Here is a 25,167-nt window from a genome sequence, read left to right as displayed (position 1 = left end):
TTTCTCCTTGAAACACTTATGAATAGCATTGTGATTTTTTTTCATGTACAGCTGCACATTTCATGCATGAGAAAGAAAAGAATCACAGTTTTGATGTCTGACTGTAGTTCAGGACTAATGATTTTGGCAGTAAAGGAGATTTTCACCTCCAGTGCTACAAGATTTTTTTGTGAGGTTGGAATACCAACCTCCTCCTTTTGTAAGGAAAGATAACCTTGCACTCACTTTATTTGGATATTCCTTAGCATTAACAACTTTTTTCATTACATTCGACACTGATTTGACTTCTCTGAGGATTGGATTCTTCTCTCTCTGACCACACCTAATCTGAACCCCAAAACTTGCAGTTTTCAAAAGAGTTTTACCACCTGTGATTGTACCCATGGGAGTCCCAGAATGCAAGTAGTCTAAACACCAAACGATACTACTCACACAAGTAAGAAGAAATGAAACAAAGAAAAAATTAGACTTACAGCAAGAGAAGTGATAACATTGATTGTATTATAGCCCTTTCCACACAATCAGCTCAAGGAAGTCCAGCAGTTATCTTCACAAATTATTGCAAGTACTATTCACACTAATCCAGCAATGAATTTAAAGTGCACAATGATAAACCTGTGATGAAGTAATTAGTCCATCTTGAACATGGGAATATTTACATACTTAAATTTAAGAATGTGACCACCATGGGCCAGGATTTATAGCATGGTTGTAACAAGGCTAAACTAATTATTTGTGAATTGCTCTCATGCCCTTGGATTGAAAGAGCCATATAAGGGAAGGAATGTGTTATTATAAAATTGCACCTTAACCTTTTTATCTTTGGCAAACATCCATGTATTCTTTACAACTGATTAAGGACAAAAAACAGAAGAATGAGGGATGTTATTTCCACTTGATACATTTTTTTTTACAAGTAGAAAGTACAAACCACTGACATTCTTGAAAGATTACCATTTTAGCTGATGCACAGTATGCCTGCTTTTACTTCTCATTATTCTGCTTTGTGAACTCACCAGCATCTGGTAGTAGATGTGCTACACAACAAAATCTCTTGGGACCAAATATTCAGATAAGTAAAATTGCAAACTAGAAAACCTGCCATCAGCTGCAACAGTACCAAAGAGCTGCATGTCCTGCATCAGCCCAGGAGTAGAGGAGGACTGCCCCAAGCAGCTTTAACTGCAAATTTAGCATTCCAACACCACATCAGTTACAGTCAGTAGGTCAGAGTGTGGGAGTCACCAACTTTCTCAGCTGTAGAAAGTGTTGGTTTAATTAGTTTAAAAATGATATTTGCAGGAGTTAATAATTATGTGCCTCAGTCTGCCAGGAAGGTTTTCTACTCATTATTGGCAAGTGGACAAAAGTCAAGTTCCCTCTTCAATACTGCACTCGCCACTGTATGTCAGTTAACACTGCTACTGTGGTGCAGTGGAAGGAAAAGATGACACGTTTCAAATAGTGCATGACTGAGAACAGAAGCTGAGGAGACAATAAGAATAGATTTTTCCAGCCAGTCCTGATGCCTTTTATTACCATGCGTTTGATTAATTTTTAAGTATCAGTTAAATCAGTAATTTTAATTAAAGACAGTTGCAAAATACATTAATGCAATTTCTCCTACAGGAACATTTAATACAGGAACATTAAAAAGGACCAGAATTCTGACTGCATAGTTTAAGAACTATTGCACCTTCAGGTTGCATATCTATAATTTAATATGCAGATTGAAATGTGGACCCTGAAGATCTATTTCAGTACTGTCTGTTTCAATCCAGTGACTACAGAGGAACTTAAAACAAACTGGAAACTGTGTGAGATTAAAACAAGGTGAGATGATTGTTTCCCCTTTGCTAAAAAAATTAATCTCTCTGGACTAGAAAGAAACTCAGTGTAAGGGGTTGGGTTTTTTGTTACTGTCTAAATTGTGATCACTTGTTTCCAGCCTGGAATATCACTATGCAAATTTGTTTTTTTGTGCTGCCAAAAAAGGAGTACTGGAAGATTAAATTCTTTCTAGCTTGAGAGAAAGCCCATGTTTCTGAAAGTGGTAAGGCATCTTGCCACAACAGGCCAAATTCCCAGTCAGGGAAATTCCACTGAATTGACCAAGATAAGAAAGAGATTAATAAACCCATGGTATTTTAGTAAAAATCTCCACATCTCTTCTGCTCATCTTTTCTTGGTTCCTGCTGTTCACTAATTTCTTTAATTGGATTGAATATCTACATGACAGCCATTAGACTCCAGTTCTGTTTATTAGTGCAAGATCATTTCATTCAATTTGCTTAATTATCAATTATTATTATATATTATTATATCTTATTATAACGATGCTATAATGACTGCTGTGAACCTGTCTGTGATTATTTCCTTGTTATTGTCATTGCTGTGCAAAGAATGAGAACCTGTAAACGTTCACACTGAGAGTAACGGACCAAAGAATTTAACAACATTCCAAATTAAGCTTACTTTCATTTAGAAGTGGATTTATATGAAATGGTGGGCTGTGATAGCAGAAATCTAAATCAGAGCCAAAATATGCCTTCATGTCCTTGGTAGTTACTATCCCTGCCATGAAGCAGTTCCATTCCAAGTTATGAGAGACTCTACTATTAATACAATTAAGAATTTGACACATTTTAAACATCAAATGAATTAAAAAACATTACAATAAAAAGAATGTAAATGTAAGGAAACTAATCTCAAGAGATGAACAGCATACTAATGGGATCTTTTCACAACCGTAATCTGTCACTGAAAGGATACCTTCTTTTGATTTTGGATATCTCACTTCATTTACAGCATCTTTGACTTCTTTCCAGGCATGCTCTTCACCAGCCAATTTCTCAGCATCCTGGTTAATGGAAACAAATGCAGACAATAAGAAAAACAGTAAAATGACAATATGCAGTAATGATGAAAAACAGGGTAAAAGGATTTCACTGTTAAAAGCTACTTGTAGAAATTGTATTGCTATTTTTTGTAAACACAAAAAACCATTTCATCAGGAATTCATACTCACCCTTCTTTTTGTAAGCAAATGAGATGATATAGATAAAAAATGAATGCAAGTTTGGAAACATTAAACAAATCAGAGATTAAGTTTGCAACAAGAACTATGATCAACCAGAAGAAAAGAATTAATAGCCTGTTTTTACTATCAAAATGCATTGAGGAGATAAAATTCTTTCAAAGACCTGCTAAGACTTCGCTTAAGTACACTGTAGAAAGTATTCAGCAAATAATTTTGCTGAACCACATGGTGATTATAGAGACAAACAGTGGGAGTTTAGCTTCATCCATTACAGTTATAAACATGAGGTTCCAGGAGAAGTGTACAACTCAGAAAAAAGCTGAACTATCATTTAAATCATTACTATTTCTTCCCTAGTCCATTGGATTCTACAAACAGCTACATTTTCCTATCGCTCTCTCATAAAGAAAGCAAAAATGATTAATGGCTACAGCAGTAAAGAGAAAGTTTCTCATTTCAATTCTCTAGTGGTGACTGACTGAACCTTAGGCAAACCACTTGGAACGAATGCATTAAAGCATCTACAGACACAGTTAAGCATCTTGTGGGATTTCCAAAAGCATCTAGTTCTTCCATTTCCATTGCTACAGAACTAAAATACCTTTAAAACTGTGGTCTGTAATACACTGTAGTTCATTACCACTCTCTCCTTATAAAAGGCCCTGCTACTTTGAATAAGAGGTTTTTTAAGTGCAAAGTCTTGCAGGAATATTTTAAATTCAGCTCTAAAAAGATCAGTCTTCAGCAGGGGTAGAGGTCTGCAGAGGAACAGAGAAAGTGTGTTAAAATCTTACCAAGCACTTTGTAACTGAGAGATGCTCCCCAGGAATCACAGGAGCACCTCCACTGAAAATGCCATCACTTGTAATTGCTTAGAATTGCACCATTTTCTTATTCCACTGCTCCCCATTTGCCATAAATTTAGAAAAAAAATTTACAGTGAGAATCAGCACTCAGTTTCACTTTGAATTTGCAGTTTTGCCTTTCCACCTGCTTCACAAAACAGCAGACCTCTGTGGATTCCTGGGATGATTAAATCGAGATTAAATCAAGGTTGTTAGCTGCCCTACCTTCCTGTAGGGCCTTACAAGGAAGGCAGCCTGACCCCACTGCATTCTGAACATAAACTTCCCTTACAATCAGTTCTCTGAACAAAATGATCACCTGGAAATAATTTTGCGCAGAGCTGCATTTGCCACCAGAAGGCATAAGATAAATGTTAGGACAAACCTGCTCATACCACAGAAATTTTATCAACACAGTGAACAAACCTGCCCAGCCCTCTTCCAGCTTTGCAGTAGATGGACACTGAATTTCTTACTGCCAAGGTAACCCCTACTGATTTTTGTGGGACTACATCTACTTCTGAACACAGCTGGTTAACCTGAAACAATCTCTTTAAAATGCCTTCATGAATCAAGTGCTGCTCATTGACTGAGCTAAAAAATAAATCCAGCCTGTAAGATACAAATTATGACATCTGTGAAATCTTCCATTTAAGGAGCTACCAAACCAGAAAAAATGTTTTAAGTTATCTTTTCTCACTAGCCCAAGTATCATTCAGAGTGTTTCTCTAACATGTTATAAGCGTAGCAACTAAAACCTCAGAAGCATGGGAATTGACATTTATAAGTGCAAGAAGGAAAACAACTATGCAGCAAGGCCAAAGACTTAGAGCTCAATTTGCACATAGCAAGACTGATGGATGAATTACTAAAATGTTCACTCAGATGGGATCTATCTTTCTCTGTCTAGTGCAGCTTTTTGAGTTACTGTTGTCTTCTAGCATTTAATTAGTGGCATAAAGCAGGGCAAGGTTGGGGGTTCCAATCTTCACTCTAGTGCATACAGTTAAGTCAACACTGGCTTCATACCCAGGTAGAGAATAGAGACGTCTGTTGGACCAATAATCCCCCAGCCCTCTCTGGATTCATGGTCTTTATCCTTTTCGCATGAGAGTTTAGGATGGAGGCATCTGCGCAGGATGACCCACTCTGGGAAAGATTTAAGTCACAGGTTTCAATGAGACAATTTCTGTGTTCTCAAGATGAGGCATTTTAGGGATTGGCTGACATAAGGTCAAGCAAAGATATGGCTAGCTTGGCATTTTACACTTCTACTGTTCTTCATCAGATTTCCACACATGAAAGAAGTCCTGTCTTTTCCTAAATACTCTAGTTCAAGGCATGGAGGCTGCTTCCAAACAGGCAGCTGAGCAGGGGCTGCAACACATCAAGGAAAGGTTGCCACTGGGAACACTGCCTTTCAGCCTAATAAACTTTCTCCAGGTAAGTTGTTTCTCTCCCTTGGAAAACACCTTCAAAGTGATGGCCATGGGATATGATCAAGCCAATTAAAAACACAAAGCTGCCTTGGAGTTGGAATTATGAAAATAATTGACATGACTGAAAATTATACTGAATTTTTAAATTCAATTTAAATTTTTTAATTCAATCTAAGAGCATGGCTATAACAGCTGTGGGAGATACAGCTTTCCATGGAGTAACATCCTTTCAAACATCTCTTTTGAGAACATGTTCCCAGTCAAACCTCCAGGTGTGCAGAGCTGCCAACAATAAAGATGCATTTTTTTCATTTATAGAAAAGAACACCAGCTGAAGAAAAAAAGAGGCTTTTGAAAAAGAAGGAAGAATGGGCAATTTCTGCCTCATTATTTTCCTTATTTCTAACTCTGACACTAAACACAAGAGTTTGCTTCTCAGAACAACAAAATATTTTTCTCTTGGTCCAAAAAATAATTAGACCAGATAACCTAGTCACAAAGCATTAACAAAAGAGAGAGGAGCAAGAAAACTGGATGGTATCTGATGAGGACTGTAATCTGTTTGAAGAGTGGTCAAATGATCTGCAGTTCTAGCATTAAGTGATCGGAAATTTTATTATAAAAGCATCATCTCCTGAAACAAGTACAGACATCAAACACCACAGAAATAAGCACTTGAAAATAATCACCTCTTCCATTCTCTAATATTTCTATTTAAAAATTACTTCTCTCTCTATCTTTTCTGCTATTTGAGGGTCTTGAACACATTCCATCCTTAATGGAACTGTCCTTAGAAAGGAGTGTAATCTACAAAGTACAGATAAATGCTTCTCTTTCCTTCTTGTTCCTTCACATCACTCCTCTTCCCCCAGTTACTCATCTGTTTCTTATACTTCCTGAAAGTGCTCCCTGCCTATTAATGTCAGGCACCACTGCTATCACACACAGTGTTAGCAATCACTGTTCTTTGTGATCCCAGCATTAAAAATCCTGATTGCCAAAAGATTCCTACGTGGACAGCATGTCCTTTAATATTTCTCTCACCACAACAAGCACATGCTAACCAGTAAGCACCATTGCCCTCTCCCCAAAAGTGCTCCCACAACTGCTTGTCTGTTACGCACTGCACCTCCAAAACTCTCCTGACCACTGGAAAGATTTATTATGGACTAGTTCTCCTTTCACATTTAGCTTACAGTATAGTTATGAGACAAGAATTTTTGGTCCTCTATACAAAGTTCTTCATAGGTGGAGGTAGAGAAACAAGCCCAACATTGTCCACAGAGAGGAAATCATGAAGCACTTCTCACCTCCCTTCAGAGAAGGGAGAAGGGGCAACTGGAAAATCCAAATGGTAAATAACCCCTATACCTCTTTTTCTCCTTCCCAGCATTCCTCCTATTTGAAGTATGTCCAATGGCATCTTCATTATGTGCCTGTTTTCAGTATTCAGGTATCCAGTCCCACATAGGCAGAAATAATCAAAGCTTTGTAGGAGGTATTGGACTCCCAGGCTGCCCTGGGACAAGTGAAAAGGAAGGACTAAAGTTTTCACTGATCAGTATCTGCTCTTCTAAATATACAAATGGATTGAAAGAGTGCAAAGCAACCAGCAAATGTCAGTTTTACAAAGGATAAAAGCACATAAACCATAGTTCAAAGAGAAATTAGGAGTCTAACAAGAAATATGACTGGATATGATGTTTTTGCAAGATTGAAAATCACAGTAAATAATATTTTTTTCTGAACACAAATCTATTTCTAAATAATAATAATAATAATAATAATAATCCTGTGTCACAGCAGCAGATAACCCTATTCTCTCTTTTTTTGTGGAAGGTTAATTTTTAGGTTTTCTTAACTGTAATACTTTAACACCTTAAAAGCTGTAGATACCTCAAATACCTAACCATTTCATAGAAATTGTTGTCCATCACATATAATTTGCTTAATTTTTAAAAATTTCTAAAAATTTAAGCAACTACAGATGTGCATCTGAACAGAACAGAGGAGGTAATACACATTTAAATTAGGGCATGACATTTTAGAACAGATCTCTGATACACTGTTCTCTGAAAGCATAAGTAATGATTTTTTATTTCTGATTCTATTTTAAAGTGCAGGAGCTACTGCATGTTTGTTTCCAGTAAACTCAGTAACTCATTGTTTTACGCTAGACAGCAAAGAAAAGCATTAAATGAGTAAAGACACTGCTCATCTTCTGAAGCTTCCCTTTCAGAAAGATGAAGAGAAGTGTCAGTGAGAAAATGTGGTACACAAGCTGTGATATTGCAGCTATACTAAATTTCTGACATGAATTCTTCAGAGCAAAAAGGGCATGAAGGCCTGCCAGGCAGTCACAGGTGCAGGCAGCTACAGACACAGCAAAAGGAAAAGCGCACTTGAGTGCTTCCTGAAAATAGCTGAGGTCATCTCCTATTAAACATTTTCTGGATAAAGTTTAAACTCAGAATCAAAGACTTCTCATCTCTTATTCTGAGGGCTGTGGTTTATAGAAGCCTGCAGCTCCAGTTGAGGGTACGCTCACCTTCAGTCTTGTGAATGTACTTCATGGAGAACTACAAGTACGTGAAATTATCAGTGCACACAGCCCTGTTGTGATTCAAGATTTACAAGGGATTTCTGAAGTTTTAAAAGCTCCCTTGCCCTGCTCCATGAAAAATAATGCCAGGTTCACAAATATCAGTTTATCTATCCTTTGCAACCCACATAAGGTTGTCCTCACCAGAAGCCTTGTCTTTTCTGTCACGTGGCTGGGACACACGGCAATTCCAAAGGTACTCTATTTGCAGACTAAAACAATGCTGTGTTCCCTGTAAGACTATTGGGAGGGGATGGGCTTCAAATTCTGAACAAATTGGATTTGTACTTTGTATTTTTGAATTCTCAGAGTAAAATAAGACACATTCGAGCTGGATGCCATATTGAATTTGTGCAGTACATTGCTCAGTATTAGGCAGGCTGCATTCCCTCACACAATCAATACCAGCTCTTCATGGACTACTGGCTCTGGTGTCTGGAAGTGCATAAGAGCTGCACAGGCTAGTAACACTCTAAGTCATGTAGATATTGGAAAATTTAGCAGTCCTTCACACCATTCATGTTTAAGTGCCCTACTTAGGCATTGAGATCAAAATGAAAGTCTTCCCACACCTGCATACAAGTAGTGCAAAAAGACAAACACCTTCACAGGGCAGTATGAATAACCTTCCCTTAACATTATCCAACTTAGTTACAACATTACTATATTTCCACAGAAATTTAAAAGTGATATCAAAAAGAGCTGTGGGAAATTTATTAAAATGAGATGCTTTCAATAAAAAGAAAGTTAAGATTAGCAAGTCTATTTTAAGACGTCAGTTTATTTTAATAAAATTAAATGGGACTAAGACAAGTCCATCTTAGATTTAATTAAGCCAAACTGTAAGGTAAGAGAAGCAAACAGACAAACAATTCTTAACCTCTACTGCTGCAAGTCCAATATCTGCCAGGTTCACAATTCTGCACAGCAGAAAATAATAATTCTATTTCTGTCAGAGTCATACTCCATTCTCCTTCACAGCAATCCCATTTCAGCTATTAATTTCTGTGATTTTTTAGACACACACATTTTTAAACAGCCTTTTGAAAGATCACTGCATCTGTATTTTGCATGATACATGGGCAATCTCATGAATGTGAACAAAATGTTATAGTGAAGAAAATTGACATCATTCTTCCTACTGAATCCCTTGCTATATAGATTCAAGGGTCACATTAGCTTTCCTTGCCAGAGGAGAACACAATGTTTTCTATTTCTGTTCAGACACCCACGCTGAGATTCATTTGCTCAACTGTAGATATTTAGGCCACCCTTCTCTATGACAAAGAAACACTCTCTGGGTGTAACTTGTATTATCCTAAAGCAGGCTTCTAAAATATGTCAGATGAATTAACAGTCAAAGTGTGTTCATTCTTCTCCATTTTATCCAGAAAGGAAGTCTACAGCAACTAGCTCTGATGATGACATTTATCCTCTAGCTGTCTGAGATGTGGTGAAATAAATCATAGCTGTGGATCCCCCTTTCAGATGTAGAACACCCTTGCAGTGGTGGTGCATTATATTTCAATAGGTCAAATTTATCAGCAATTCCAGTTACTCTCTGTTATTTACCTGTTCTCAGAAACATTTATTATTCTCTCAGTCTTTGTCATTCATTAATTTTACTGGCAATATTTTTGCAATTACTTTCACTTCATTCATAAAAATGCTGTGTACTCTACAAACAGAGTTATTATGAATACACTTTGGAATTTTTTCATAAGCATTATATATAACTGATTATAATGGTGATTTAATATTTAAGCGTGCTGTCAGAACAACCTTTTGAGTGTATTTACATTTAGAGTGGGCATATACAAAAATTCCTGTAGAAAGAGAAAATACACCAAAAAAAAAAGATCAGTTTTCACTAGTCTCGAACATCAGAACCCAACAAAACTTCTTTAAATCCAATAATGCTCCCAGATCAAGTGCTGTTATTAGAGCTTTTCTGTTTTACATCTACACTTTGTGATAAAAATCTCAACAAGTAATATTACAGACAGCATTTTCTCTCTTAAAAAGCAGTATAAAAGGATGCTAGGCTACTCAGCAAGAAAGCATGATAGTATCCACTGACAGATCTGTCAAAATATAATAAATACACAGGGCCAAGAAGCTAAACTACACCATAGCATCTTGCTACCTGGAAACTCCTCAAATGAAAGGCACGTGTATTTAAAGTATTCTGAAATCATTTCAGTTAAGTGTAAGTCATTCTGGTTGCTGACCAAAACATTTACCATATTTAATTTTAAACTACATCCCTTACATACTACTACTCTTTTTGGAGTCATTCTTGCTCAGGGGCTATCCTTGTGTCACACACAGCTCAGGCCCCTGAGGATGACTGACACTTTGCAGGCCCAAGACCTCAGTGCCTACCCCCAGTCAGGATGATGAGCAGCAGGACTGAGTTTTGTGTCTGTAACAACACTGCCTTCATAAATCTCCCTGTGTCAGGAGCTTAGGCTGACTGCACAATTCCCATCCAAGCTGAATAGGTTACAAGCAGAAATAAAAATTGATTGGACAGTGGGAAGAACAATAAATAGGAGTTCACTATTTATCAACTCATAAAAACCAGAAGTGAGGAAAAGCAAAGGAAATTACTTATAGCTTAGCAGGAGTGAAAGAGGGCCTTATGCCAGATCACCCAAAAATTCTTGTCACGTTTGTAATTCCATTGTAATTTCCAGCATCAGTACAAAAACAAACCCTGTGTTAGTTCACCTACCTGAGCAAGGATACTGTTCAGCCTAATCCCTAGCAACAGTGAGACTGGTATTTCACAGCCTGTCTTAGACATTACACATTTGTTAAGGCAATCTCTAGGTCTCTCATAGCACACAAACTGACAGCTATAAGGCAAATCTTCTTTGCTCCTTAATTCTGCAACCTGTGGATATATGGAGTGCATTTAATGGCTCAGAAGAGATTTATAGGTCCAAAATCCTCAGAATTTTCAGTTATTCACAAGGTATAATCCAATCTACATTCATCAGTTTACTGAAATATGCGCTTAAGTTTAAAAGCATACATAAATCCCATTGAAGTTAATATCTATGCAAATGACTAAATACTTCACTAAGTATAAGAGTAGTTACTTGTGAAGTTCAATATATTCTTCAGTGATCTGAAGAACTTGTGCCCATTGAATTATTGGTTCTCACTGAAGATATACTGACATTAATTTAGATACTATTTTTGAACACTAATATCAAAACAATTTAATATCTTAATGCATGAGATACCACATGATAAAACTGTAGGTATAGTAATTCTGCTTTTTTAACATATATGGCAATGTAAAAATAGTATTTATTTCAGCATATGCTTTCTGAATGAATGGGTGTGAAATACAGGAAGCTGATGGTTTAGAAAAGAACATGCAACATGATTAAGATCATACATAGTTGATCAATTCACTCTACACCTTAAAATATTTGCTGGATCTCACAATTCCTGTAGTACTGATAGAGTACTGATAAAAACTGGCTGCCTAGCTCACTAGTATGCTTTTTGAATATATAGCATTAGTACTCAAAATCACTCTCCAGTCTCCAAGTTTTTTAAGGTCATGAATAAAGGAGGTTGAATTATTTTTTTACAACTGCAGCTCCCTGAGTGATTACAATACCTGGAGTTTCCTCCTCTGGAATTTTGCCAAAATATTTGACTTCTGACTAGATTAATATTAGTTTAATATAATCAAAGAAGAGGTTTGAAAGTACTTTTTAAAAGATTATGTATAGTGTTTTAGTAATTTCAAGAACTTTGGAGAATTATTATTGACTGTCCCCTAACTAACAGCAATTTAAACAGCAAAAGTTCTTCCAGGGTTTAAGGGAAGCAGCCAGAAACACCCCATAAGGCAAACGAGTGCTTGAAACAGTTTCCAGTATCTTTCTAGTACTCTGTGGTTCCAATTCGATAATACGAACATTTTAGTCATTTTCACAAAAAAATGAAAGAAAGTGAAAGGGACATTCTCTAAAACATCATAATGCCATGGAAACTATTATAAAACCCTTGAATATTTCTCAGGACCTTTATTTACTGTTTGGATAGCTACCATGCAGCTGGCTCCTGTTGAGTGCCAGTGTTAGAAGTATTTACATGCCTCAGCACTTAATGGTGATGGGCCAGGATGTCTCAAAGCAAGGAGAGGTAGCCTACAACACAAAACCTGTACTGAAAATTAGACATCTTGACTTACCTCAAAAAAACTGTTCACGGGACCTGATGCAAAAACATAATTTGGTGTTACGTAATCTACACTGGATTTCCAATTTTCCAAAACAGTCTACAGTACCAGTAATCTATTTCTTTATGTCCTGATAAGTACTGTCCTCTAAGTACTTCACTCATTGCTTGAAAACAGACAAGCTGTCCTAAAATATTTCTCCCACTCAGAGGGATGAGTGCTGCCCTTCCAAAAAGCTACCTCAACACTTTCTTTTTAACATTTGTTTTGTAGGTCAAGGTTTGTGGCAGGGGAGAAGCAGCTCACTTCATATGGACCCCCACCTTCATTAACCAAATACAGTGTAGTAGCTACAGAACCTCACAGTATCTTTCTCCACTATACAAAATGTCTAGAGATTGAAACTATTATTAGATAGTAGTCAGAATCACATCTAAAGCACTCAAAGAAGATTTCTTTTGTGCATGGGAATGATGCAAGCTTTACATAAAGCTATACACTAGAAATACTCTTTGAGAGTAAAAATTTTCTTGTCTAGATATTGTAAAAGGAAGTGCAGGAGCTTTATTTTATATCCAACACTAAGACAAAGATTCATACCATAATCAATATGATGCAGCAAGATATTTTTCTTAATGACGGCATTGAGATGTATCTTGGGCAGAATTGTGATACACTGTTTTACCACAGTCCCCAGGTCAAACCACTGCTTATGGTAAAATTGACGTCTTCTATACAATACACTGAACAATCTCATGGAAAACAGCAGGACATCCTGCAGTGGGTCAAAAAAATTACACAGTCCTCTGCTGTAACTCTTGTGGCTGGAGTACACACAGCCTTCTAAAGCCTGCCGTCTGCTACCCACACCAAAGTTTCTCTTCATGTCTCAGAACAGAGCTCACAAATACAAAATTTATAACTACAGCTTAGTTATTGCATTGTTGTGACATGAATTAAATTATGGCAAGAAGCTGATATGGCACATTGCTTATCATAGCAATTTTTCAAGCCAAAGCATTTAGTCTGCAGTTTTACTGTCTCAAAAGTTATAGGCTTCCTTGTTATTCAAATGAGCTCATTCTTTCTTTAATACACCTCAGAGAATATTAGTTAAGGACTGGAAATGATTTAGGCACTGAAGAGGATGATTCTATCTTTCTCAACCTATGGTGCTTTCTACGAATTCAGCCAGAACCTCAATTTTGAATTATTGCACTGTCAAAAAGCAATTAGAATGAAGTCATGATACCTTGCTACACAGTTCTAAATCAGTCAATCAATATTTGAAAAATAAAATCTGGCTTGCAAAGAGTGTTTAAAAGCTTAGAGGCAGCTGGCAGGAAAACCATCGCTCTTATTTTAAATAAGCCTAGAGTGAAAGATGCACTTTCACAATGGGGCATGGGAAATAGCAATGAGATTCTTTCTAGCAAGTTCCATACTGAGATATATTAAAGAATAACTCATCTTTTTAAATTTTACTCATATAATGGGCACGGCAGTGTCTAATTTATGAAGAGAGATATGAAATAGGACTTCACATTACCTAACAAAGGTCACAAAACAAATAGGAGCAAAAGTAAACAACCCCCACCACGTACTGGATGTGGAACACACTGTTCATGAAATAGGAGAATCTTTAAAATTGTCCTTGCATGTTCCATGCACGTACCTGTGCACATACATATGCATACAATACTGCTTTTCCTATTCAGACCTGTGTTTGTCCCGTGTAGGTACATGTCCACTTCACCACACAAAGCAATCCCAGTGAAAGGGTTCACAGAATATGCTGGTCTTCCAAGAGAGGGAATGATTTAGTTCATAAATTTAATGATGGGTAGATTACTAGATAAAAATCAGGACCACTGGATTAAACTTTTCCTAGGCTTTTAAAAGCCATTATTGACCCATATAAGGTAAAATCATGGTCATACTTACAGGCTCAATGTGCACAAACCTGCTTAACACATCCAGCCATTATTCCTCTCCTCTGATTGGAATTTTCAGCAAACTAGGACAACAGGCACTGCAATGAAGCTAATCTTTACCAAGCACTTACACCTCCTGTATTTGCAGTATTTATTTCTAGTGATTTCTGGGCATCGTATGGACAGTAAGTGATCTCAGAAAAAAATACACTGCAAGAAAGGTAAGATTTATCAGGACAATTTTTTTTTTTTTGCTGAGAAAAATGAAACAAAAGACAAATTGCTGAGCATCATAAAGTATATAGTATACAATCAGGATGACATCAAGAACCAGAAATTTGGAGTATGCAGAAAGCATTTTCGGAACCTGAAGAGAAAGACACATAATGCACTGATATGAAGGAGAATCATGAGATCCATGAGGATCATATTTTCATAGTTGAAAACATTTATTCAGAATGAAAAAGGTTCCTATGGAGTACTATGGGGTGATTTGTTCAGGGCAATGTCTTCAAAAAGGAATGAGTTAAAGATGACAAAATCTTTAGCTGAAATTACTTAAAGATGGCATATTGCAAAAAATTTCAGTGAGATAATAAAATTGCGTCCTATTTTAAGTAACTCTCAAATTTGCTGATAAACAGTAGACTACTTCTTCACCTTTTTTTCCCTCCATGTTGGTGTGATTTCAGATTGTTTGTAATGTTGCTATTATTTATAAAACTGGCAGTATCAGAACCACAGCTACACTGTTTTTCAGGGTTTTAGACTGCACAGAATAAAAAGAATATTTATCCCAAAAGCTGAGAGTCTAAGAACAGACAAAACAATAAAATGGGGGGATCAAAATATACAGCATGCCCACAAAGGCTGACTTTATGGTCAGCCCATATAATTTTGCTGTCCTAGTGTGAGTTTTTAAAGGTAAATACTAAATTGCTTCACTGTCAGAAAGGATTTTGCTTACATCCAGAGAGCTAATGAGAAAAAGGTATTTCCACTCACTTTCTTCCACTTTTTCTTTAAAATTCATAGCTCATTAAACTCTACACTTAGAAAGAAAAAGATCCAAGCTCCTATTTTTACTTTATTTGGAACAGGAATCTGGAAGAAAGATACAGTGCACATCCTGGACTCACCTGAATCTCACCTATTGCCTGATGGTGAGATCAGAGAGAGTTGTGGGGTTCCCTTACCCCATAGGGTCTGCTCTAACAGCTAGGAAAAAATGTCATTCTGGCTCTGGATGTAGATATTATTTTGTCTGAAGTGGAAAACCTTCAACCAGAGATATTTTTGTATCCAGAAAATCAAAACTCATTCAGTCCAGAAATCTGCATTTTAAAGTTGCAACGTCCTTTTTGTTTTCTTAATGACTTATGGGATCTGAATTTAAACCTATCATATTTCAATCAAATTACCTAATTAATGGCATTTTAAAAGATCAAACACCCTGCAAAATTGAAAAAAGTGACTGATAAACAGATCAAGAAAAGGCATCCAAAATCAAGATTATTCCCTAAGGTACTACTGTTATTAGAAACCACCTTGACAGGCTGAAACACCTTAGATTTTATAGAAGCTCCAGCAAAAGAGAATTCAGAGAATTCAAGTTCAGATAATGCAATGACTGGCTTCTATACATACTTAGGAAAAAAGGCCTCTCCAAAATCATTGCAGGAAAAGGTGTTTGGAAAGTGATTTTTCTGATCTAGCCTTATATTTAAATTACCGCTATTTCTCTCTGAATATTATGTGTTTATTTTAGATTGCTAATCTAGAGTGAGACTTCTCTTATTTCTGCTTGTCATTCAGCAGAGACCAAAAAGTGACTGCTATAGGAATGAAAACATCTGAAAAAAGAAATTCTACCAGTAAAAGCTAGCTCTAACATTCCCAAGGAAGCTGGACATCCAGAAATTATGGATCCAGAAGGATCCAGGCACTTAAGTGAGGCTGCAACAGTCTAAAAAAGTCTCTAAAAGAGAGAATGCACTCTCTTCCTTTGGTAAAAAAAAAAAGTGTTTCTCCTTACAACATTTAAGTTTCCTATTAGATGGCTGGATCTGAAAGGAATGAGATTCTGCTCCACTGAGATGAGCAGAAAGCCAGACTCCCAGGAGGGTGCCACACTCCCAACTTCTATGTTTGCTTTAAATATGAACTCAATGGACCAAAGTGATACGGGGTTGCCCTATTAAGGATCTCCTGAAAAGGCAAAGAGTTTACATACATCTTTCAACTCGTGCCTATTTATAAGAACAGCCAGATCTTTTCCATGACCATGACAACCCAAGTGAGCTCCAGCTGGATGCTGCCAAGTGGTGACCAGAGCACACTGAGGCACTCCCAAAGCAACTGGAACAGGCAGGCTGTCATGGAAAAATGATCACAGTGCATTTACCACTGTCTTTGGAACTGCACTTTAGAGGAAAAAAATTACAATGTTGAAAGATGGAAGGAGCCTCAGAAGTCATGTAAGAAATACTAAGAAGCTGAAGACATGATGCCTTTGTTAATGAACAAGAGATCCCAGAAATTAGAAGCGGCTGCCTTGTTTTTCACTGCTATTTTTGGCACTAGAAAAATAAAAGCCCTCTGTCCTTGGCTGTTTGGAAATCCATCCCAAGAGGGTAAGATCCTCTGAAAGAAAGAAAAGAGTGTTAGTCTGACTGCTGGATTTCAGGAATGAATCCAGGGTTTATGTCACTACCAAATGCCTTGCCAGAGGGAAGAAATAGCCAGCCACCTATGGAGAGAAACAGCATTGTGTCCCAGCAGGCTCCAATTACTGCCACTGACTTTTGTAGGCATTGGTTATATTGACATTGGGCTGGAAGAGTAGGTGGGTGAAACATGACTGATCTCTGGCTTGATGTCATCCTGTAGTTTGTTTCAAAGGCAATTCTAGTGGCAAAACAGTAAAAAAGATGAGGAATGAAAAATTTCTACAATTAACTATTGCAAACTCTGTATTTTGATAGGAAAATGATTAAACCAGGATTCTGTTGGAACCAAATCCTGATAATTTTTTTAACACACAGTTTGGTACTACTTTGGTACTTAGCAAGTTTTTTAGAATCCTGACTAGAGAAACAGATGCTCCTAGTTTTGTCTTTGCTTTGATCAAAGAGTTTTATGTTCAGTTAGCTGCATAAAGAGACCTGTTTTCAACAATCCTTGCTTCCCAGGCTTCATCTTTTGAATTAATTTGGAGGTCTCATCTTTCATTTTGTACTTGGGATACTTAGGGAGAATGTAAATGTCATCAAATAAATAAATATTAGGAAAACTGGGACACAAACTTAAGGAAGTTCACAATTCAGCAATTTTAAAAGGCACTTCTTAACATATAATTTTGTGTTTCCTGTGTCCTAAATATATGATCCCTGAGGGAGGGGTGACACTTTTTTTTACTAACACCAGTATAGTGATCTTGCATGAAGCTTTTACATTCTAATTAAAAACAACAGTCAATAATAATACTCTTCATCTAACAATGCCTCTGTAATTTAAGCACATATTCTTCAAAGGTATTGCTGAGAACAAACATTAAGATAAACATGAAAATGTTGTATAATGTATCTTTGGTCATATTCTAGTCTCTTTCAGGAAACCTGGTGAGGCAAATCAACCACAGACATATGCTGCAGCAATAATAATTTGATCAATTTACTTATATTTGATGAAGTTCTAAACTACAGTTGTGTTGCTCCCTCTGCTAGAAAAATAATGTCAAAACTTCAGGTTCAGGAACTTATTTGGGGGTGTGTGGGTTTATAACAGAGCTGGTGGATTTATGTAATAACAGGTAAAGAATTGCAGATGGTATTTTTATGTAGAGGTTGATAGCTTGGTTGCTGCTCAGGTGACGTGATTTTGAGAGCCCTTGAGTTCAAAACTGGACTTGTGATGTTCTCTACCAAAATTCAGGCTGCAATATAAGTAAGTACTTTTTGCAAAGCAAAAGAAATGATTAAAGGAATAACATGCTTACTGGCGTTATGTTGTTATTAACTTTGGCAACTCCCAAACGCTGGCCAAATATAAAAATGATTCAGAGTCAAGTCCATTGCTTTTGACCTTGTAATAAATAAAAGCTTTCAAAAAACCAAGCTAGACTAAAATATTAAATCGCGGCTCCAGAAGAGAAACCCGACTCATAACAAAACCATTCTATAAGCACAAATGTCCCTGAAATCCTTGGCTGAAGATGTACAACATGAACAATTCTCTGGCTCATGACTGTGGAAAAAACTGTTTTTCATTTAAAATGTTTGTCATCAATGTAAACCCATCTTTAATTATAATTAATGGAAGGGGCTTTTATGTGCTGGAATAGTAATATGTTGCCAAGAGTTCCGCTTGGCACACATTCCTGAATTACAGTGGAGATTGATCTTAAAATGGAGCAAACAATAATGTGTAAAGCTGTCAAAGATACAATGAACTGAAGATAATACAGTAGCTATAACTTAAAGTATTGACAGACAGGAAGTACTCAATGAGTGACTTTTAGGAAGACATGTTTTTCCCCCTCTTTTAGTTCCTGATTTGTTTTTTCTAACTTTGGACAAAAGTCTTGTTTAGATTTGTAGTTAGTGCCATTTAATTTCTCAGGAACTGAACCACTAAAACGTTCACCTCAATCTTATTTTAACCGGCTTACAGTGGTGTATTTGTACTTGCCAGGCTGCTTGAGCAGCTGCTAAAAGATGCTGGCCAGCATTATAGTACATCCTTAGAATAAAAATGCAGCTCACACTGAGGCTCAGGCAAAAAATTATTTAAGATCCCCAGCTCAGCTATTGCCACTGTTTGCTTCTATGTTTTCCCATCCTTGATAGCAGCTATGCCCCTAGATTATTCCGTGGCTGTGCTCACAGCTGGAGAGGAAGATAAAGAACTACTACTGTAGAGCAAAGATTCACTTTGAAGTCCTTTCCCCAGCAGTGACCAGTGAGGAACATTCCCTCTCATTTTGCATGCAGTGCCATTGTGACTGCTCAGCCATGGAACCCTTCCCGTGGCCTGGTGAGTGCCAGTGCGTATCAGTTGATGCTAAATTTCAGTAACTTTGGCTTCGGCAAGGGTCCCTGTGGTTGGGCTGCAGGCCTTTTCATGAGATTGAAAATGTAGCCTTTGCCTATCTCTAATATCTGAGATTAATTAGAGTCTCAGATCCTGACAATCGTGCAAGGGAACTGAGTACATCTAGGCAATGTTGTAACTGCACTCTGGTTATCCATGTCAGCTAGCACAGAGGCGTAATCGTGTCAGTCTTGATTTTGTGTTTATGTATATTTCACAGAACAGCATAATTTATCTCGCCAAACTTTATCTGCCTAAAGAGTGGGCCATTTACTTCAAGGCAATCCTTTAACCTCTTTTATCCATTCCAATTTTCATGGATTTCTACTGAAGACAGTATGAATGTGCTGCTTGTCTTTTCTCTTGGTAGGAAGGAGGCACAAAGCACACAAATAAACCCCAAACCATTCTGCTTCAAGGAATTATTCTCATTTTAAAAAATCCATCACATAAAGCTCAAATACCTTAGAAAATACAACATCTTTCTTCATCATCCTTTGAGCACCAGAATACTCAGCAGAAGTATAAATTATCTTCTCACTACATTTGTAGAGACTGAACAAACCAGAGCTTCACAGAACATTCACAAAAATGATCTCCAATACAGTCTGATCTGTTTTCTAGTCAAAAACCTGTTGAGCTCCAACTGAAATGGTGGCTTCCTACCAATTATGAAAAAAACGAGTTGTATCTTAGAAAACACAAAAGCTGCTCTTGAATAAAACAAATTTCCCAAGGTCACTTGCAGTCAGTAGCTGATTTGAGAACAGAAACTTGATAGCATCTTCCTTTTTCACTCAGGCATTTAACGCTAAATGAACAAGCCTTTAAAAAATACAGCAGGAAACATAAATTTCATTGATAATTATCTCGCCAAGTGTTTTTATAAATATGAATAAATAAGGATGCATGTAACTAAGTACAAATAAACATGGGCTCTTCATGCAAACTTGTAACATATATTTCCCAGGGGATTTGCAGGATCACTTTTAGAACATTACAAAAGATGTAGAATAAAAGCTACAGTGCAAATCACTTGACTTAAAACTTTACTATAAATTGATGTGTGCATCTTGAGAGCTTTCACTAGTCCCTAATATGTGTTCAGCAGCTCACAAGCACACTCAGCAAGACTGGAGTAACACAAGCTCTAGAAGTGTTTGTGTAAGTGTCTATAAATGTGATTTCAAAAAGGGTTCTAGCTTTTTGGATGAGATGGCTGCAACTGAAAAAAATCCCCAACACACACGAACTTACTTGAATGGATAAAGCTTTTCTGGAATTTGCATTTTTACCTATAAGAAAGATCCATGAGATGAGTTGCTGTTGAATAAACAATCTTTTTTTCTGCAAAGCAGTGTTTGCAATATGGGAATTTACTTTTAGCTGACTATATTGGTTCACCATATTGACTCTGCAACTCTAGATGATCCAAAGTTACAGCTGTTGCCTATTCTAATGACAAAGATTTTGCTTTTTAAAAATTTTCTAAGATGACTTGGAAATTTGTCTCAGTATTAGGGATATTTCAGCACGGATGTTTTCAATAATTTTATCAACTTCAAGCATCTAAATCTAGACATTTTGTAGTTTAAAACCCCAGAATTTCCAAAAATATTATCTCCTGCAGTACCTTCAGTGTTACATGACTCTCAGCTTACTAGCAGTGACTAAGATAAATGGAAGAAAAACCCAACAAAACAAGCTAGTCAAGTAGAGATTTTACAAATTCAGTTGTCACAGAGAAATGAAACACAATACTGTGAGGACTGCTGCAGATAACATTTAATAACCCTAAAGTGAAGCTGAGGATAAAGATGTCCTCTTCACAGCCATTAACAGACCAAGCTGCCATGATGCTTCTAGACCTTCACAGACCTCTTAACATGGTAGCAATCAGACAACGACAGAATTTCAGAATGCAGTCACAAAGAGCTTTCCAAACATTTCACAGTATCATTCCCAGGGAAATTTTGTGAAAGGGCAAAACAGATCTATAGACTATGAACACAAATGAAAATAATATTTTCAAAACGAAAAAAATCATGAATTGATTTTAACCTATGTATGAGAGTATTGCTTTCATTAATATATGCACATATAATTTCACTACAGTATTTTTGAGGTTATATGTTGGTTCTTACAATGACATATACACGAGCCTGGAGATATTATTTCCTAAAACATTCCACACGCTGAATGGTCTTTACACCACTTGCCTACCCTTTTACAAACTGTTAAGTGATCCTTGAAGACTCTTTAGCCTGCTTAATTTTCTTAATCATCATTGCATCTGTGAGGATGCCATTTACCTAAAACTAATCCAAGATTTCATGGCACTTGAGTGACCATCTTTAAAAGAAAGACAAAAGGAGGTCTTCACTTCACTGGCTCTGAGTAGAATTGCAGCAGCTTTTATCAGGCACAGAATGCCAACACAGACAGAAAGTAATTTAGCATTATGTCATAGGCCTGAAATTTTCTGTGTTCTCTTTTTTGAACTGCCTACTGATGAATCAAAGCACATGTTACAGTTGAAACTTTGGGGGTTTCTTTTTCTATTTTTTTTTCTGCGCAGCTATTATTTCATGAATCATATTATGCTCCTTGGAATTACATTTTCATCAATACCTATCTTACTATTTCTAATCTTACAGGAACACATTTAGCTATGGCAGGTGACTCACTCCAAACAGGCATTTGTGAAAATAAGAACTGTACATATAACAAAAGAGGTTAAGTGCATAAAAGCTGCTATAAAGCCAGCCTCATTTTGCCTATTCCATTTAATCTCTCATCAGCCTCTGAGACAAATTTAGTGTGCCAAGGTTGTAAAAATATGAAGCAAACCTGAATATAATCAAATGAGGCTAGGCTGAACCCTAGTAAGAGATCACACTCACCAAAAGTTGATCTACTACAACCACTGACCTGTTACTCCAAGAACTTGTGAGTTAAGTGAGCATAAAAACTACAAAGTCACCCAAAGCTGTTCACCATTCTCTCTATCAACTGCTGAACAAGCTTGGTAGTTCTTGAAAATTACTGATGCAGGTGTTTGGCAAAATTAACTCAACATTATTTTGAGGATAAGCACAACCTTCCTGTAGTATCAGACAAGTGGCTTCAGTTGAAGTTCCAAGATTACTCTTTTGAATAGAAAAATGCCAACACTTCCTGCTTTGCTTTCATTCAGAGCTGTCTTTCACAGCAACAAAAACTGCAATGATGGCAGAGGCAATTTTCTCCCCTCTTTTGGCCATTCAATTAGTGGCAAAAGATAAGTATTACAATAAGGAAGGAAAGCTGCTGACAGGCCTTAGAAAATTCTGTTTCACTGGCAAGGAATTTCTTCTCCCAGCCTACCTTCTCTTGATTCTGGCAGAGCGGACAATCACATTCGAAGCAATACTGGCGCATCAGCTGCTTCTGGCGTTCCCTGGTAGGCATCAGTGATTCAACATAGCTGATGGTGAGCTGTGCATAAAAAAAAAAAAAAAATCCATATTCTGTGTATATCTTAGCAGAGGCAACATTTTTTTAGATAGAACATTTTTCCCAACATGAAATAAAATGCTAACAGATTATTTTCTAAAAGAAATTGACTACTTTTACTGAAGGTGAGAAAAAGAGAAAAATAATTTCCATGGAAGAACACTTTTTCACATTTCAAGATCAATATTGTTTGAAATTATTAATTCCACCCAAAATTATCACTATTTCAACTTTTAATCCTAATTTGTAAGAAAAAGAAAAGAGAGTAAGAAAAGATAGCAAAGAAACTATACATAAAATATCTGAATTCCTTGTGCATGAAACCTCATTTTCTGTTTGGCTCCAGAGCTTAAGTGTGTATTAACCACTGCTGTTTTACAATATCCAGCTAGCTCCAACTTTTTTTCTCAGGGATGTAAATATATGTTTGAGCCTGAGGAGAATTCCTCTTATGCCATACCCATTTTCAGCACGTCTGTGATGTTTCCCTTGTGACCCAGGAAGCACAAAAGCATTGCAGTCTAAGTTGTTGAAACTATTGACAAGAAGATTTATTAAAATGATAAAAGAAAATTTGTGTCTAAATTTGTGCAATTTTGCACTTCTTACACTGTACAGAGTGAATTCCAATGAGCGACAGAGAAGTCTGTATTTTGTTCACTTTGATGCCTACCAGAAAGAACTTTACAGGACTAACCATTTGTAGAGTTCTTGAAATGTTTAAAGTGCTTCACAGGCATAAACTAATGATAAGGAAAAGAATATAACAAAAAACCAGCTCAGTTCAGACCCGTATACAGTCACGCATGCTATTCAGTGATTACACTATACACCCAACACACTTTGAAACACTCCAGAGGGGTCAGAGCTGAAAAAAAAAATCACATTATTTCATCCTGAGCCTAGATACTTCAACTAATTGGGAGAATTTTCACATGGTTTTCAGTTAAATCATGAGAGTCTATTCAAAGAAATTACAGGAAAACCTGACCGATTTTTGTAATGACCACGAAATCCCTTGTCAGAACCTGCATTTTTGCAAATTAGTGGGCATTCTAATTGAATGGGCATTTACAAGCAACTAAAACAATGTCTGCATTTGTTTTTAATTTATTATTACAGTGTAATTTGATTACATATTGAAGGAAAACTGTGTTAAAAGAAGTCTACTGAGATGGCAAAGTCAAGCATTTAAAATAAATATGGCCTCATAATTGAAGATTAATAGTGCAATTAATGAAAGAGACAAATTAAAATTCCATAATTAATCAAAAGTTAGCAAGTATGAGAACTTTGTTAGGTTTAGAATTCTAGATAATGTTGTTGTGTCCCAGCTTGTCCATGTCTGAGCCAAGAGAGGATTAGTTTCACCACTACTGGCTTACAGCAGAACAGTCTGTACTGATATTTTACAGGGGAGCCTTAGGCTTCCCTCTGATCTTTCTGCAGTGAATGGATGGAAATCGTGCTGCTTATTTATTTTCCATCCTTTTCTTCCAAGCTTTTTCTCTTCCACTTAATTATCTCCAATGTCCCTCTTATTCTTTCTCTTCTCATCTCTACCCCTCAACAAGAATATAATTTTCCTGTCTTATTCTCAACACCTGATTATCTAAACCTGTTTCCTGGCCATAAATTCTAGCTCCTTGCATAGCCACTTTTGGTACAATGGGATGATTTCATCCTTGTGCCAGTCTCAGATCTGTCCTTTAGCCTTATCCTTCAACTTTCCCCACTGCGTTCACTTGCTTTCCCGAGTTAACAGTCCTTGTTGCCCTTCTCTGATTTCTCAAACATCTTCAGTGACCCCAACAACTTTGTCCTCACTTCTTTCCACAGCTGGTCCTAATCTCCATCCCCCTTGGTGTGGTAAAAAGATCTGTCTCCCTTCCTTCCCACAAAGCATTTTCCATCCAAGCTGCAGTCCTAACCTCATCCTTCAGACACTGAAAACCCAATTTCCCTCTCCCATCAAAAGCCTCCCAATCTTCATGTCTCCTTGCAACTCCCAAGTGTTTTCTGTCAAAATCATTTCACACACTGGCTGTTCCCTGTCTCTTGTTCTCTGCATAAACATCCCTGGTTTTGACTCATGTCCTACTGGGCTTTAGGTTCACGTGGCATCCAACAGTAAAAAGGATTTAACCAAGTTCAGACACAGTGCAAGACAGTAGAAATCTTCTGAGAAGAAAAAAAATAATGTGAGATTAGTCTATTCTTTGCCAAAATATTTAAGACAATGGTTTAACCCCTGTCATTACTATTAAAACCATCATTAGGCAGGGTTTATTTATAATACTGCAAAATAAACATAGAGCCAACACCAAATATACCTTACCTATCCAGCCTACAGGCTTCATCCCTTTCTCTCTTTACATTTTTGGTTTCCACGCCCCCCACCCCCTCTCTTTTTTAATTTATGTTGCAGAAACCTTGGGGGTAGGAAGAAGTTTAAAAAAAAGACACTTCTTTTTCAGAGGTTGCCAAATAGTTGTGGATATGAACAGTCACATA

At 36.8% G+C, this 25,167-nt stretch overlaps 1 protein-coding gene across 5 annotated transcripts in view; it reads right to left on the bottom strand.

The window, feature by feature from the left end:
• SMYD3 (SET and MYND domain containing 3) overlaps window positions 1-25,167 on the bottom strand; it is a 386,960-nt gene that overhangs the window by 49,677 nt on the left and 312,116 nt on the right. For all 5 annotated transcript variants that reach the window (XM_038132701.1, XM_038132702.1, XM_038132703.1 and 2 more), the window contains 2 exons: window positions 22,525-22,635; window positions 2,773-2,860 (listed from right to left, as the gene is read on the bottom strand). In XM_038132701.1, the coding sequence (XP_037988629.1) occupies window positions 2,773-2,860; window positions 22,525-22,635 (199 nt within the window). The remainder of the gene's footprint in view (window positions 1-2,772; window positions 2,861-22,524; window positions 22,636-25,167) is intronic.

Source organism: Motacilla alba, chromosome 3 (genome assembly GCF_015832195.1).
Source record: "Motacilla alba alba isolate MOTALB_02 chromosome 3, Motacilla_alba_V1.0_pri, whole genome shotgun sequence".
In the NCBI taxonomy this organism is placed as follows: domain Eukaryota; kingdom Metazoa; phylum Chordata; class Aves; order Passeriformes; family Motacillidae; genus Motacilla; species Motacilla alba.
Note: the sequence above shows the minus strand (reverse complement) of the source record. Positions and strands in the feature narration are given on the sequence as shown.